Source organism: Nelumbo nucifera, chromosome 1 (assembly GCF_055504915.1).
Source record: "Nelumbo nucifera cultivar China Antique chromosome 1, China Antique-T2T, whole genome shotgun sequence".
NCBI classification, from domain to species: Eukaryota; Viridiplantae; Streptophyta; class Magnoliopsida; order Proteales; family Nelumbonaceae; genus Nelumbo; species Nelumbo nucifera.
The window spans coordinates 191199816-191215415 of NC_142649.1; the positions used below are offsets into that span (position 1 = coordinate 191199816).

Sequence of the window (15600 nt, forward strand, 5' to 3'; positions counted from 1 at the left end):
GGTTTTCCTATTATCATTGCATTACAGGAGGTTACACCACAAACAAAACCGTTTGAGATGTTGTATATTTAAATTCTTTGAAGCAGCAGCGGGGTGCATGCCTAAACTCATTAATCTTCAACCTGCAGACCGATCGAGATTCGATAAGTAAAGCATGGCTTCTAAACCAGGTCCCTTGACCAACTGGCCATGGCAAAAGCTCGGAAACTTCAAAGTATTTCATTCTTATTCTTCATTTTCTTTTCATTTTTCGGTAGCTTGTGAAGTTCGAAACTAATCTGATCAATTTCTTCTCTTTTCATTTTTATGGTTCAAGTATGTGGTTTTGGCGCCTTGGGTAGTACATAGCATTTATCAATTTGTTACCAAGGATGAAAATGAGAGGGACGTCGGTTACTTGCTTACCTTCCCCTTTTTGCTGTCGAGGATGCTTCATAGCCAGCTATGGATAAGCTTAGCTCGTTACCAGACTGCCAAAAGCAAGCACAGGATCGTTCACAAGGGTATCGAGTTTGAACAAGTGGACAGAGAAAGAAACTGGTAACTGGTCTCTTCTTCTTCTTCTTCTTCTCTCTCTCTCTTTTTCCTTCTTCTTTCTCTGAAATCATGAGCTTATTTGGCAGGGATGACCAGATCATTCTTAATGGAATTGTCAATTATATCATACCACAAATCTTTCCTGGAGCTTCAAGATTGCCAATGTGGAGGTGGGATGGCATATTTCTCGTCATACTCTTTCACGCTGGCCCCGTGGAGTTTCTCTACTACTGGCTTCACAGAGTTCTGCACCATCACTTTCTTTATTCACGCTACCATTCCCATCATCATGCCTCTGTTGTCACTGAGCCCATTACATGTAAGATCATTTCATACCATACATAAATACATATATACATGCATCAATAACAATGTACATATATGTACATGCTCTCAGCGTTATACATGCATATATGCATATTTTGGTACATATATTTTCTAATATAAATGTCCATCAGGAAATAAGGGAATACAATGATGGAAGATGACCCACCTTCAGATAAGGGGCCCTCTAGATTTGATCATGATCACCATCAGTTCAATCTCATAGTCCATACCAACAATATAATACGCTAAATTAATAAAAATGTTTGTTTATTTGTCTGTGTTAGTTATTTCTTCTGGGTGTTTTAATAAGTACATGATGGGGGTGAGAGGGGTGCAAAAGTTTGTATTTCATGGTAGGATTATTTATTAATTTAAAAAGAATCTTCAAACCAGAACAAAACATCCGGAATTTAGTGAATTCAAAGATAGGACGTAAGGTTTGACCCAACCCGCATGGCTATTAGGTAGCATTCCTCCTTTCTCATTCAAACCAGAAGGTGGGGTAGGTGAGAATGCAAATATCATAATTCATAATAATTATTTCCTTTGCCATTTATTCTTGCTGTCGTATATTACAATCATCCACGTGGCACGGTATCAGGGGTGTTGGTGTTAGTCGGGCATGCTGGGCCAGGTTTAAGGTCGATCCAGACCCAACCCAAAGAACTGGGCCTAAGGCCTGAGCTCGGACTGAGCCCAAGTCAAATTTGATCTCCAACCCAAACTGAAATTTGACAATACTCGGTTCGATTTGGGTTATGATCTCGGGTGGTCAATCAATCTCAGGCGGGCCTATTAAGCCCACTGCATTAAATGGTTATAAAAACTCTTTTTTTTTTTTTTTGTTGAAACAGGCAAGATGTTATATATATGTATGTTGTGTCTGCGTATACTCAGGCCAGGTTCAAGCTTCTTAAAGCCTAAGCCTGGTTCCATCCCAAAAAGGTTGAAAATCACAATGTTTTGGACCTACACACTACACCCAGCCTAATAACTGAAAATCCAAGCCCATCCTATGCTGAATCAATCCAAGCTCAGGTTGGATTCACCGAGATCATATCCCTAGTTTACATCTCCTATGACTGCGGTCGCAGCATTCCCTTGTAACCCCAGTGAAACACAGGCACTCTAGCATTGGAAACTAAAAAGCAGCTCAAAGTGATGCTTGTAATTTAATTCCATCACTGGTCTGTTCGTATTTCATTGGGAGGTTGCAGGGGAGATATGCTCACGGATAACTGCTTCAACTCTAAAATGGGATTGAATCCCACATTATTGGTTCTGATTTTTTTTTCTTTCTTATTCTCTTTTCACCATGTCTTTGACCCGATATTCGTTAACCAAATCGATCCATGTCTTTGACCCCAATGTTCGTTAACCATATCGATCCTATATGGCTCCCTTTAGGAAGAGTGTAAATACAAAATTGTGCAATATAAATACAAAATATGTCTGATTCATAAAAATACAAAGTTGGTTTAATTTTATAATGATAATTTTATACTCTTGTCAAATATTTTTAGTTGTGATATATACAAATACAAATCCCAATACTGGAATCTGCCTTTTTTTATATTGACCAACATTGAGTGTAAAGTTTGTTCCTCATTTTAAATGCAAATATGTGTTGAAATTTGTATTTATTATTATTTTCAAGATACAATTACATTCTTACCAAATGCCAGTAAAACTGAACCAACATATACATATAAATGGAATAAATTAACAAATTCTTAAAACCAGTGATTTTATTCATCCATCAGCTTTGACTTTAGATGAAAAAATTAAAAGCAAATATTGAAATAAGCTTTACCAGTGAACAAATTTTTGAATTTTCCAAAGCCAAATAGTAGAACAGCTGGTGCAAATATAGGACGAAAGTACGTAGGATATCATTCATACAGACGAACACTCTGTACTTAAATCTTACTCATATATATATATATATAACTTCCCTCTAATTTGTTTTCTGCTTGTGGCAGCTGTGGTTCATCCATTTGCAGAACATTTGCTTTATTTTAGCCTGTTCTCAATCCCCATCATGGCCACGGTATTTACTGGGACAATCTCGCTTGGAGCAATTGGTCTGTATTTCACTTACGTTGATTTCATGAACAATATGGGGCACTGCAACTTCGAGATGGTGCCAAAGAGGCTTTTCAGCATCTTTCCCTTTCTCAAGTATCTCATGTATACTCCATCGTAAGTCTAAAAACCCTTAAACCTTTCATTTTAGACTACTAAACATTCTGATTTTGAAACAATTCACAACGTATTCTATTAATATCATTATATGTAGCTTGAACGTCCAGTTTAATTATGTATATCTTTGGTAATGTGGGTGTTCATAGATGGGCCATTTATTGCTTTAAACGTTTATTTGTGCAACTTTACTTTAAATAATTTTTTTTTGTTTTTATTGTTCGGTTGGTCATTACTTTAAACAATTTTTATTTTTTACCTCAGACTAATATCCCATAAAAGTGTGCCACATAAGCATTTTATTTTAAAAAATGTTGGGGTATTGGAGAAAACAAGAATTTAATTTTTCTTAAAATCCAAGCATTTATGATTTTTAGTGTTTATTTAATAAACGGTGAAACCAAACAGTGGTTTCATGCACAATTAATGCCAACACACCTATGTGGTGCTGATGTGGTGACATTTATGTTAAATTTTAGTTTGAAGTGACCAATTAACCAGACTAGGGGTGTCAATTGGACTGGATTTAGTCCAATCCGATCCAGTCCAATGTGAGTTCATTATAAATGGACCAGGTCCAATCCAATCCAATGAATGTTTTGGATCAATTTGGACCGGTCCAATTCAATGTCTGGACCACCCAATCTGTTCAATTTCATTTGGATTTAGATTGGTTTCAACCCAAACCCGATCCATTGGCACATATATTCTTATCTTATATCAATGGACCAGATATTGGCTTAATCCAACCCAATTCAATATAAATTTGTTATGGACGAATCAGGTCCAATCCAATCTAATAAATATTTTAGATCGAATTGGTCCAATCCAATATGCCTTGTTGGTCCATCCAATCCATCCAAATTGATTTTGGACTGAACGGGATCCAATCCAAAACCAGTACTCCATTGACACCCTTAAACCAGACTAACCCAACCTGCATGCATCAAATTTCAGTGTGAACTGAGTTTGGGTTAAGCAGATTAAACATAACCTCAGGCTCGATCCAACTTCGAGTCTTGGACCCAATTCTTATAGTTGTGCCTGGATTGAGCTTGAACCCGGACCAGACTGCCCTACTTGTACCCTTACCCATGTTATGGAAGCTTGATTTCTAATTAACATGTAGAGAATTAATTAATGTTTAATCCAACACAGGTTCCACTCTCTTCACCACACAAAATTTCGAACCAACTACTCGCTCTTCATGCCTATATATGATTACATGTATGCCACCATGGATGATTCCTCTGATACAGTGTATGAAACTTCACACAAAGGACAGCAGGAGACACCACATGTAGTCCATCTAACACATCTGACTACGCTAGAATCCATCTACCATCTACGGCCAGGATTTGCTTCATTAGCTTCCGGACCCTACACTCCAAAATGGTATCTATGGATGTTATGGCCTGTGACGTACGTGTCCATGTTGTTTGCATGGATCTCCAGTTCCATCTTTACTGTGGAGAGGAATCTGTTTAATGAACTCAAGATGCAAACATGGGCGATACCAAGATACAGTTTCCAGGTAATTAAGAAGCTTTGCTCTCTCTCTCTCTCTTTAGTTCATATAGTTTGTGATATTTGTTATCATGCATTGATTAGATTTTATTTTACAGTATTTGTTTTCTTGGAAAAGAGATTCAATCAATGGTTTGATTGAGAAAGCTGTACTGGAAGCCGATGCAGGAGGTGTCAGGGTGTTGAGTTTGGGACTTCTAAACCAGGCAAGGTTCTATTTTCTTGTATTGGGGGATTAAGTCTGTCAGTATTATATCTATCAAAAAAGAAGTGTGTGAGTATTAATTATTGCATAGAACTTTAATTAAAACATGATTTTTTTAGCTTTAGCCATAAAACATAGATTAGTATCATGGTTTTGGAAATCGGACCGGAAATGGAATTGCTTTGACCATCGGTTCTTACGTCAAACGGTTCAGCCATTCAGTCCAAATCCCGGTTGAAGAGTTTTGGGGTCTATAATCAGATTCGGAGCCATGTCCGGTTTGTAAATCAGCTGATTCGACTGTCCAGTCTGATCCTCTGTTGTATGTCAAATTTATGACCAAAATCTAAAGCTAAAAGTCATTCATTTTCTTAAATTCATTCAGTAGGGTGTTGATATCTACAGTAGAAATTTGTTAATACTGACATTTAAGAAGATTTGTGCTGCACAGGGAGAGGAATTGAACGGAAATGGCGAACTGTATGTCAAGAAACACCCAAAACTCAAGATTAGACTTGTGGACGGGAGTAGCTTGGTGGTTGCTATTGTTCTTAACACCATACCAAAGGGAACAAAACAAGTACTTTTAAGAGGAAAGCCGTACAAAATTGTTAGTGCCATTGCCCTCTATTTATGCCAAAAAGGGGTTCAGGTACATTGTCTTTCTCTTCTAATGAAAGCCTACAAGTGATATGATCGAAACTATTTTGTGAATAGTAGCTTACGTAAGATATGGGTCAGACTGGACCAAAATAGGGAATAAGGGCTTGTTTTGTTCTGGGAGCTGTAGTGTGGTGTGTCCTGATTAGAAAAATAAGTTTCTGCACTGTGATGTAAGGGTGTCAATGGACCCGCTTTGGATTGGACCCTGTTCAGTCTAAAATCAATTTGGATGGATTGGACGGACCAATAAAATATATTGGATTGGATCAATCCGATCCAAAATATTTATTAGATTGGATTGGATCTGGTCCGTCTGTAATAAATTCATACTGGATTAGGTTGGATTAAGCCAATATCTAGTCCATTGATATATATAAGAATATAGGTGTTAATGGATCGGGTTTGAGTTGAAATCAGTCTAAATCAAAACAAATTTAAATAGATTGAACGGTTCAGATATTGAATTCGACTGGTCTAAAATATTCATTGGATTGGATTGGACCTAGTCCATTTATAATGGACTCACATTGGACTGAATCGGATTGGACTAAATTGAGTCCAATTGACACCCATACTGTGATGAGGAGCAAATAAGAGATAAACACAGATGAAGGGTGTGGTGCATTTGAGAACATGATAAATTAATGTGTCTGGACTCAAATAAGATTTCTTGCCCATTATTCTCTAGCTAGTCTCTACCTGCCTTGAATTGCAGCCACACATCCCAATCTTGTATTGTAAGATGTGAAGCTGTAGTTTATTGTGGGTAGCAATGTTTTAAAACCATTGTTGACTTGGATGGTTGGACCATTCTCCTCGAGAACTGTCCAAGCAATCAGTTCTGTTTTACCCCAAACCTGGTCCCTGGCCAAAAATCGTTGAATTGGTCAATAACTTGTTGATCCGGGTGGTCGAACCATTGACCCATTCAATGGTTTTTGGCCTTTTTTATATTTTAATTATTTTTTTTATTTTTCTAATTTTGTGTAAGAACAGGTCATTTGTTCGAACCGAACGATTGAACCATTGACCTAAAAATTGGTGGCCAAAACGGTTTTGGTTTTGGGCCGTTTTTTAAAACATTGGTGGATAGAGTGCATGTAGAGAAAGTGAGTAGGAAATCCAAGTTTGTCTAGACTAGCACAAGATTTTACATTCTAGAACCAGCCACAACTTGTTTTGGTACGAGATACACCCCTAAAAGGACATGTTTTGCTGTGACTCATTCTAGAATGGGTTCAAACACACCAAAACAACTTTACCAAACACAACCTAAGATGTTAAACAAAAAAAAATGTAGAGGTGCAAATCCAGTCATGTTGGTCTAGCATGGCACAACCCGCGTACAGCCCGTGCCATGTCGACATGCGGGCCGAGTCGGGTCGTGGTTCTCTCCCCTAGGATACTTCGGGGGGTTGGCCTGGCATGGCCCATGGCCCAAGCATATGCTGGGCTGGGCCGTGCCACAGGTTGCAAGTCGTGCCATGGGCCTAGCCCATGTTAGACTGGGCTATGGGTTGGGACTTGGGCCTAGGCTGGATCGGGCCAAGTTGTTTTTTTTTTCATTTTGATTTTCTTTTATATTTTTTTGCTAAATAAACACTAAAACTAAAATACTTCACTTTCCGGAACAAATTGGAAAAATAAAAAATCTAACAAAGAAATGAAAAAAAATACTTAAATACTTAAAATACAAATTGGACAACAAATTGGAAAAAATGGGAATTTTATTTCTTGAATTTGAACAATACAATGGTCAAAGGACGAATGAAATATAGAAAATGGAATACAATATAAAAAATATAATACAATTATAAATTGAAAATAAAAAATTACATTATTGAAAAATAACAACTAATTTAAATAAAATAAAAAAAATACAATAATTTTAAAAATTGAAAAAAAATACAATAATTGAAATATTGAGTATATATAAAAAATAAAAAATATATTGACTTCATCATTTTTCTTCAAGTTCCACATAGATCTTCATCTCCTTGATTTTCATCATCTACTTCAGGTGAAATATTAGGTGTAATGTCATGTCTCCTTTGTCTTGTAATTTATTCTCAGCATCCAACCAATCTTTAAGGCCGAAGCACATCTCTAGACTTTCATCATTCATGCAGCCTCTCTTGTCGTCCAACACCCTAGTACCTACACTAAAATAAGACTCCGTGGGAATTGTATGCACCAGAAGGGTTAATAGATCATATGCCATGGCGGCAAGGACTAGATAGTTTTTCATGTCCTCTCCACCAGGCTAAAATATCAAAATTATCTCGTTCCTTCGAGTTGAAAGAATCAATTAAAGTAGAAAAACTTGCCTATAAATAAAAATTAAGTTCAGTAAATGAACTTGTTGATGAAGTGGTTGTAGATTTCTGCCTCTTACATATTAGAGACCAAATTTCGTCTTTTCCACTACTACAACTAGCTGTTTTAGAAGTGGAATTTGCACCTGTACTAGATGTCCTATACCCTACCACTCGATATTCATATAAACTATACATTTCAAATAATATTAACTTCTTCTTTTTTATTTCCAATTTCAATATTCATACTTTCACAATATGATTCAAGTAAAACTTCTAAATCATCTTTCCTAATCCTATGATCTAATATTGTAGTTAAGCAATAAATGAGAGAAATTTTCTCCTAATATTTTTAAAATTTATTTTCCATTATTTCAAAAATACTTTGAAATTGTGGATTTTGTTTTTCTATATTTTGCAAAACATTCACTAATCATAAAAAATTGATTAACTAAAAGACAACTAGTTGAGTAATAAACACAAAAAAAAATTCATTAGTTACATCATAAAAATTTTGTAAAAACTCTTTTGTACAAATTGTCATTTCCCAATCTTCCTCAAGTACAATATCTTGTGGCATTTTTGTATTATAAAAATCAGTAAAAATTTGTTTGTAAGAAATACAACTTTCTAACATAGAATAGGTAGAATTTCATCTATGTTGAACATTTAATACAAAATGTTTATATTTTAAACCATAGTTTTGACATAAATATTTAAAATCTTGTTTTCTTGCTCCAAAACTTTTAGTATCTATTATACAATTTTTAATTTTAGAAATATGATGATAAATAATATTTAAAGCATCTTGAATATATATATATATATATATATATAGCCTCCCCCACTTTCTCCAAAATATCTCTAATTCCTATTTATCCTTTCCCCTACTTTTTATCTATGTCTACCTAAATAAAGTTTGGATTAAAAATTTAATAATTATTTAAATATTCTAACAAAATTATATAATAACTTTAAAATATTTATTTAAAACACAAAAATAATTTTATACTTTTAAAAAATATCACGAAATTATGTACTAACAATTTAAATTACATTTTTTTGGATTATCAATTTAAATGTTTTCCAAATATTTAATAATATGCAATAGATTTAAATAAATAAAATTCAAATAACAAAAAATTTAAATATTTTATAGATTATATTGAAATATTTAAATAACTAAATATTTATCATAACTGGATTTTAAATAGTTAAAATAACAAAATTATGTAATAAATTTAAAAAATTTCTTCAAAGTAGAAAAATAATTATAACTTAATATTGAAATTAATAATAATTTAATATATTATAAAATTAATAATGAAATTATGTAATAATAGTATAAATTATGATTTTATAGATAATTAAACCCAATAAATAATTAATATTTTAAAGTTTAAATATTTTACATATTATTTAAGTATTTAAATAACAAAATACTTAACATAACTAGATTGGAAAAAGTTAAAATAAAGAAATTATGTAATAAATTTAAAAAATCTAAAAAGTAGAAAAATAATTATAACATAATATTGAAAGTAATAATAATTTAATATTTTTACATAATATTGTAAATAACTAATTTCACTTATATCAATAATTATTTATTGTTTTTTGTGATAAATGCATTTTCATTGACTATATATAAACTTATTTTGTTTTGTTATTTAATAGAAAACTTTCAATAATTGTTGGAGATTAAACTACTGTTATTGAAAATTTTAAATTTAATTTATTGCACTTATTGTATTTATTGTATTTCTCTTATAACTTATTAGAGATTAATCTAATATTTGAGATTATACTATTTATTGACTAAGTTAATATATTTTTAGTACTTATTATATTTTTTTCATTATTAATATATTTTCAATAATTGTCTATTTCCACTATAAATTTTCAATGACTACTAGATATTAAACTATTGTTATTTATCAGAGATGAGACTATTAATTTAGTTGAAATTATGAGTGTTCATGAGTTGGTTCAGTTTGGTCATAGATGAGACTGTTAAACCAAATTGACTTGGTCAGGTTGGGGAGTTGGTAAGCTAAAACCTGTTGGCCTTTTGTGAAAACCAACCCACACAAGTTGTACCAGTTTGGGTCAATTTTTTGGTTTGGTCAATCAGTTGAAAAGATTTAAACTTAAAAATTAAATTTAAATTTGAAAATTATAGTGCAAGTATTAAAAAATTAGATTTATGATATAAAACATTTTAGACTAATAAATATGGGAAATTTCCCACTTTTCCGTATTAAAATTATATTTGAAATATAAAAAATTAATATATATCCATGGTTAGGTCGTTCAATTTTGGTCGGTTTTCAAATGGCCAAAGTGAAATTGATCCAACTTGGTCGAATTGGAAAAGTTTTGAACCAAAGCCAACCTAAAATACTAGAAAACTGACCAACTCAAGTCGACTTGATCGGTTTCATCAGTTTGATGAATAAACCTAACTAAAATTAATTATTGTTATTTTTGTATTATAAAAAATTTATTAAAAGTAGTATATAAAATATGAATAATTATTAATTATTTAAAATTTTGAAAATGTAAAACAATTGTATACTCTTATGTGTTTCTATTAGGGTCATTTATTAGAACACACCTTATAGTTTTACATATTTACTTACACCTACCTTATAATTTTTATTTTACTAAAACATCCCATATATCTTACAACTTATTTACTTAATTAACATTTCATTAAGGAGTGTTTGTTTAGCCATTAAACCTATGAATTTTATTCTAAAAATACTCCTAACACTTTTTTGTACAGAAAACAAAATTGACCAAATATAGCCAATAGAGTGGTTACCTGTGTCTTATTAAGGGCAAAAATGATATTATTATTTTTATTTTCTTTTGGTTATACTTATTTAAATGAACATTAGGGTTAACACTATCATTTTCCACTGTCATCTAATGAAAGATTGATTAAATCCATTACAAATTATAAGTGGTTTTTAGTAAAATGCTAACTATAGGGTATGTTTTATTAAATCCACGAAACTATAAGGGGTATTTTAGTAAATGAGTCTTTCTATTATTTAGCTTTCGCTTAATAAGTCCTATGCACCACACGGGTCCCCACTAGTACATAATTTTAAGATGTGACATGCACATCTAATATGAAATAATTTACCATTTAAACATTGTTTTAATTGAGATTTTAAAATATTTATTGTTGAATCATTATTATTGGTATTATCAAAACTAATAGAAAAAAGTTCATTTTTAATTCCATAAATATGTAAAGTATTTAAAATATGTGTAGCAATAATTGGGCCAATACGTGACCATTCAAGCCTAGTAAAACTTAAAATCCTTTTATGTAAAAACCATTTTTCATCAATAAAATGACCAGTAACACAAATATATAACTTATATTAAACCTAGATGTCCAAACATAAGAAGTAATTGCAACTTTAGAATTAAGATTTGATAACATAGAAATTATGTTTTGTTTATATGAATAAATAATTTTAAATTATATGTTCTAATAGTATTTCTAGAAACTTTTTTAAATTGTAGATTTACAGATCTATGTAAAAATTTTTCAAGTTTAGTATCTTCAATTAATAAAAATGGGTGTTCAACATGTACAATATATTTTGCTAACTCTTGACTCATTCTTTCTTGCGAATATTTAAAAGTACCAAAAATCTCACTTCCTATTTGTGCTTGTGATGTTTCTTTCCCTTCTTTTATCATATGGTGTCTCAAATGTTTTCTCAAGTGAATGGTACTACCATTACTATTGTAGCTAAATTCACTCCTACATTTTTGACAAACGACTCTCTTTCCCTTCCCCTTAACCTCTATTTTTGTCCGAATTGGGCTAATCAACCTAGTGTTCTTCTTTTTCTTTCCCCTACTTCTAGTAGCAGTACTAGTGGTGGGAATGTCAGTAATATCAATAACATTCATATCAGCGCTAGCACTATCATATTGTGACTGAACATCGACATTGAGCACGTTAGGGAATTGGCGTCAAGAGCAAGAGGAGTTGACCATTTTTTTAATTATAAAAAAATAAAAATTAATTTAATTGCACTTAACCAGATTGTTGGTTCAGAATCTCAACTTTATTTCAACGGTTGAAGCCTCTAAGTCTACAAAATTGCTAACTTGAGATATCCAAGCAAGTCTTATTCTTGTTGAAACTTGATTCAAGTTGAGAATTAGAGAGTAGAGAGAGTATGAGAGTATATGTGAGAGTGTGATATATGAGGGATTGAGATTTAAGAGAGTATAAGAGAGTATGAGAATTGGTGTCATGAGAATGGTGGAGGATAAAGCTATTTATAGGAACTAAAAATAATTTAATTCCCCAAAATACCCTAAAAACTAGCCATTTTTTAATTGTTGTGAGGGGTATTTTGATCATTGTAAAGTAATTTTTCACTTTACCTAAATACCTCATTGAACTAGTTGTTATATAGTTGTTGGGGGGCATTATTGTCATTTTATCTCCCCCAAGCCAAAATACATAAATACCCCCCTATATAGTTGTTTATAGCTATTGGGGGGTATTTCTAGAACCCCCCCAAAAAAGTTGAAACTAGTTATTGGGGGGAGGGAGTCTCTAATGACTAGTTCTTTGGGCGAGCTACACTCGGCCCACTACGGGCCAAGCCATGCCATGTGCTGGGCCATGTTAGCCCACGGGCCACAGGCAGCACAATATGACCCATACAATCGTATCATGCCCAATACAGCCCGTGATCCATCATTTCAGGCCGGGCCGGGCATTACAACTTTAAAAAAAGTAGGGTACATACCTTTGGCCTAGAAAACAGGCTTAGGCCCGACCCTACTTAGATCCACTAGACTCCACCAGTGAATCTAGCTAGTTATTTGTATTATTTATATTTAAATTTTAATTTTTTTAGAGAAGTATGCATTTAAATTTTATTACACAGTTAAACCATAACATGTTGCATCAACTTAAAAAATTAATATAATATTACACTGAGCCAGAGGGACCGAATCAGAATTTTAGATTTCTAGCCCAAGCCTGGACCACAATTAGTCCTACAGTCTGTGCTTGGCCTGTGTTGGACTTTTACACATTAGATCAGTCTAAGCCCGAAACTACCCTAGACTAGTTGGGCCATGATTAACCCCTAACTTGATATCATGAATGCCATATAACTGTGCTTTATACTCTTCACGTTTGAGAGGCAACTAGTGATCAATGATCAAAATGTCAATACGGCCAAAGTCCAAAATTGGGTATCGATGCAGGTAAATATCACCAATGCAATAGGTGAGAAAAATCTTTAAGTCATTATATACCCTATACAATATTAAATTTATTTTTAGTTAATATTTGTTTCTAAGTCATTAAATTTAGTTTTAAGGGATTGGCTATATCGATCCTATTTTACCATTCTGTTTTGTTTAATGCCATATTCATTGCGACATTATGAGTGCAAAAATCATTTTTACTACTGAGACCCTTGTCCTTTGATCTACTCCAAACCCTTTTATCTCCTTCAAAGACATAACTTGGGACACCGCACCATGAACAGGTAGCTGTGGCATGCAAGGATGATCTTGAGAAGCTTAAACTACGACTTCCTAAGGAGTTGTGGAGTAACTTGAGCCTTTCAAGTAGTTACTCCCAAAAGGTATGTACCAGTGTTTTCAAGTAGATAGATAGATAGATCATAAATGGTGGAAGGGGGAGGATTAAACAAGTTGTTAGATCAGTTGAACATCCAGCACTGCACTAGTGCAGGTATGGTTGGTGGATGAAGGAGTTATAACAAGTGAAGAGCAGAGGAAGGCACCAAAAGGAACTCATTTTATTCCATTCTCACATTTTCCACCGAAGAAAGTGCGCAAGGATTGTATTTATTATAACACACCGGCCATGGCCATCCCCAAGGCTTTTGAGAACGTCCATTCATGTGAGGTTGGTTGAGCATCATACACATTCTAATTCAAGCTTATACATTGCAATCAATTATTCTATATTGGTGCATTTGGAACTTCGTTTAATTTTCATCTCTCTCCATAAGCTGTGGAACTGTACTTTGGGCTCAGTCTGGTAAGAGTTGAAATACAAATATATACATTGCAAATAAAAGGTTTAGAAATACCATATAGAAGCTTTTTCCCTGAATATATTTGTATTTGCACTCTTTCCAAACTGAGCCTACAAATACAAATATAAATAGAGTGTAAATTCTTGTATTCTGTATATGTATTTGTATTGTTCATGTTTGTATTTTGTATTTCGAAGGGTTTTACACTCTATATATTTGTATTTGTACTATCCATGTTTGTACTTGTATTCTTTCCAAGGCTCAGTTTGAGAACAATACAAATACAAATATGTACATAGTGTCAAACCTTGTATCTTGTATTATTTTGCATTCCTAACTGATGCAAACTTTGCAGTTTTTGTTTCATTTGTATTCATTGGCAATGTAAAATTTGCACATAAGGCTCAGTTTGGAAGCAGTACAAATGGAAATATGTACAACGTAAATACATACAAAATATAAGGTTTTGTACTCTACGTATTTGCATTTGTACTCCTTACAAACTCAGCCTAAAGCTGTGTTTGATTGCAGTACAATTTTATTTGCACCAGTGCAAATGCATGGGAGTGCAAAATGTAAAAAATGCAAATTCTTGTTTACTTCATTTGTACTGCAATCAAACAAAATAAGCTAAAATTTGAAACAAAAATAGGTTAGAATTTACACTCAAATCATTTGCACTATCATAATTTTACATCAATGCAAATTTATTTGCATTGCAAAATGCAATACAAATATATCCGGTACAAAACCTTGTATATATGGTATTTCCAAACCTTGTACATATTTGTATTTACACTCTTTTCAAACTGAACCTAATTAAAAGATTGATGCAAAATTTGCACCACATTACTCTTATCTTCATTCAAAGAAAAAAGGGAAGACCTCAATTTGCTTTGTCCTACCATATTAATTCCTCCCGAATAAATAACCTACCTCCTACCTCCTCCATTCTTTAATATAAAGTGGGGTATTACAAGGAGGTGATAGCCAAGACTGAAGTGGAGCTTAGGTGTTGTTTTAGGTTGCAGAGAGAGCTGCATATGCAACTGAGCTGTTTCTGATGATGAATTGCACCATTGACACTCCCTCTTAGAGGTAATTGAGTTATGTGTTTATGGATGATTGCAGAATTGGTTGCCAAGGAGGGTGATGAGCGCATGGCGTATAGCAGGAATAGTGCATGCATTGGAAGGATGGAAAGAACATGAATGCGGGGAAACCATGCTTGATGTGCACAAGGTATACGTTGCGGCTCTGCGTCATGGCTTCCTTCCTTTGTCCCCCCAGTCCCCACTTTTCACATCTCTTAATTAATTAAGAGTTATTGGTGTTTGTTGGGTGTGAAATAAATTAGGTACAGATGTATCAATGTATCATTCATAAAACATTGAAATGTATTTACTAATATTTGACCATTGACCATGGCTTTTGAAATTAAACTTATAAGCGATTTATTATTATTATTTAATATTTATTATACGTATATCTACTTATCATTATTACAGTGCTAGTTTCTCTAAGAATTAATGCATCTCAATTTACATTGCTTCATCTTGGGGCTCATTCAAATTTTGACAAAAGCTCAACCTGAACCGGCTCAAGTTGCAAACTTAGAAACCAGTAATAACTACATAACTAATGGAGTAATCTGTAAATTCAATTATTTTAAAAGGAAATGAAAGAAAGAAGGAAATGATAGATATTAAAACAACATCACCCATATATATAAATATGAAAATTTAAGACTTTCATTATC

At 33.0% G+C, this 15600-nt stretch overlaps 1 protein-coding gene across 1 annotated transcript; it reads left to right on the forward strand.

Annotated features, from left to right (window-relative positions):
* On the forward strand, positions 1–15321 carry LOC104596253 (very-long-chain aldehyde decarbonylase GL1-4-like). Its single transcript, XM_010257338.3, has 10 exons — positions 1–214; positions 317–540; positions 624–856; positions 2847–3066; positions 4225–4600; positions 4692–4799; positions 5250–5450; positions 13323–13421; positions 13532–13708; positions 14973–15321. Exons 1-10 carry the CDS (start codon positions 155–157, stop codon positions 15156–15158), a joined length of 1884 nt encoding a protein of 627 aa, XP_010255640.1. The 5' UTR covers positions 1–154; the 3' UTR covers positions 15159–15321.
* Positions 15322–15600: the final 279 nt, after the last annotated feature.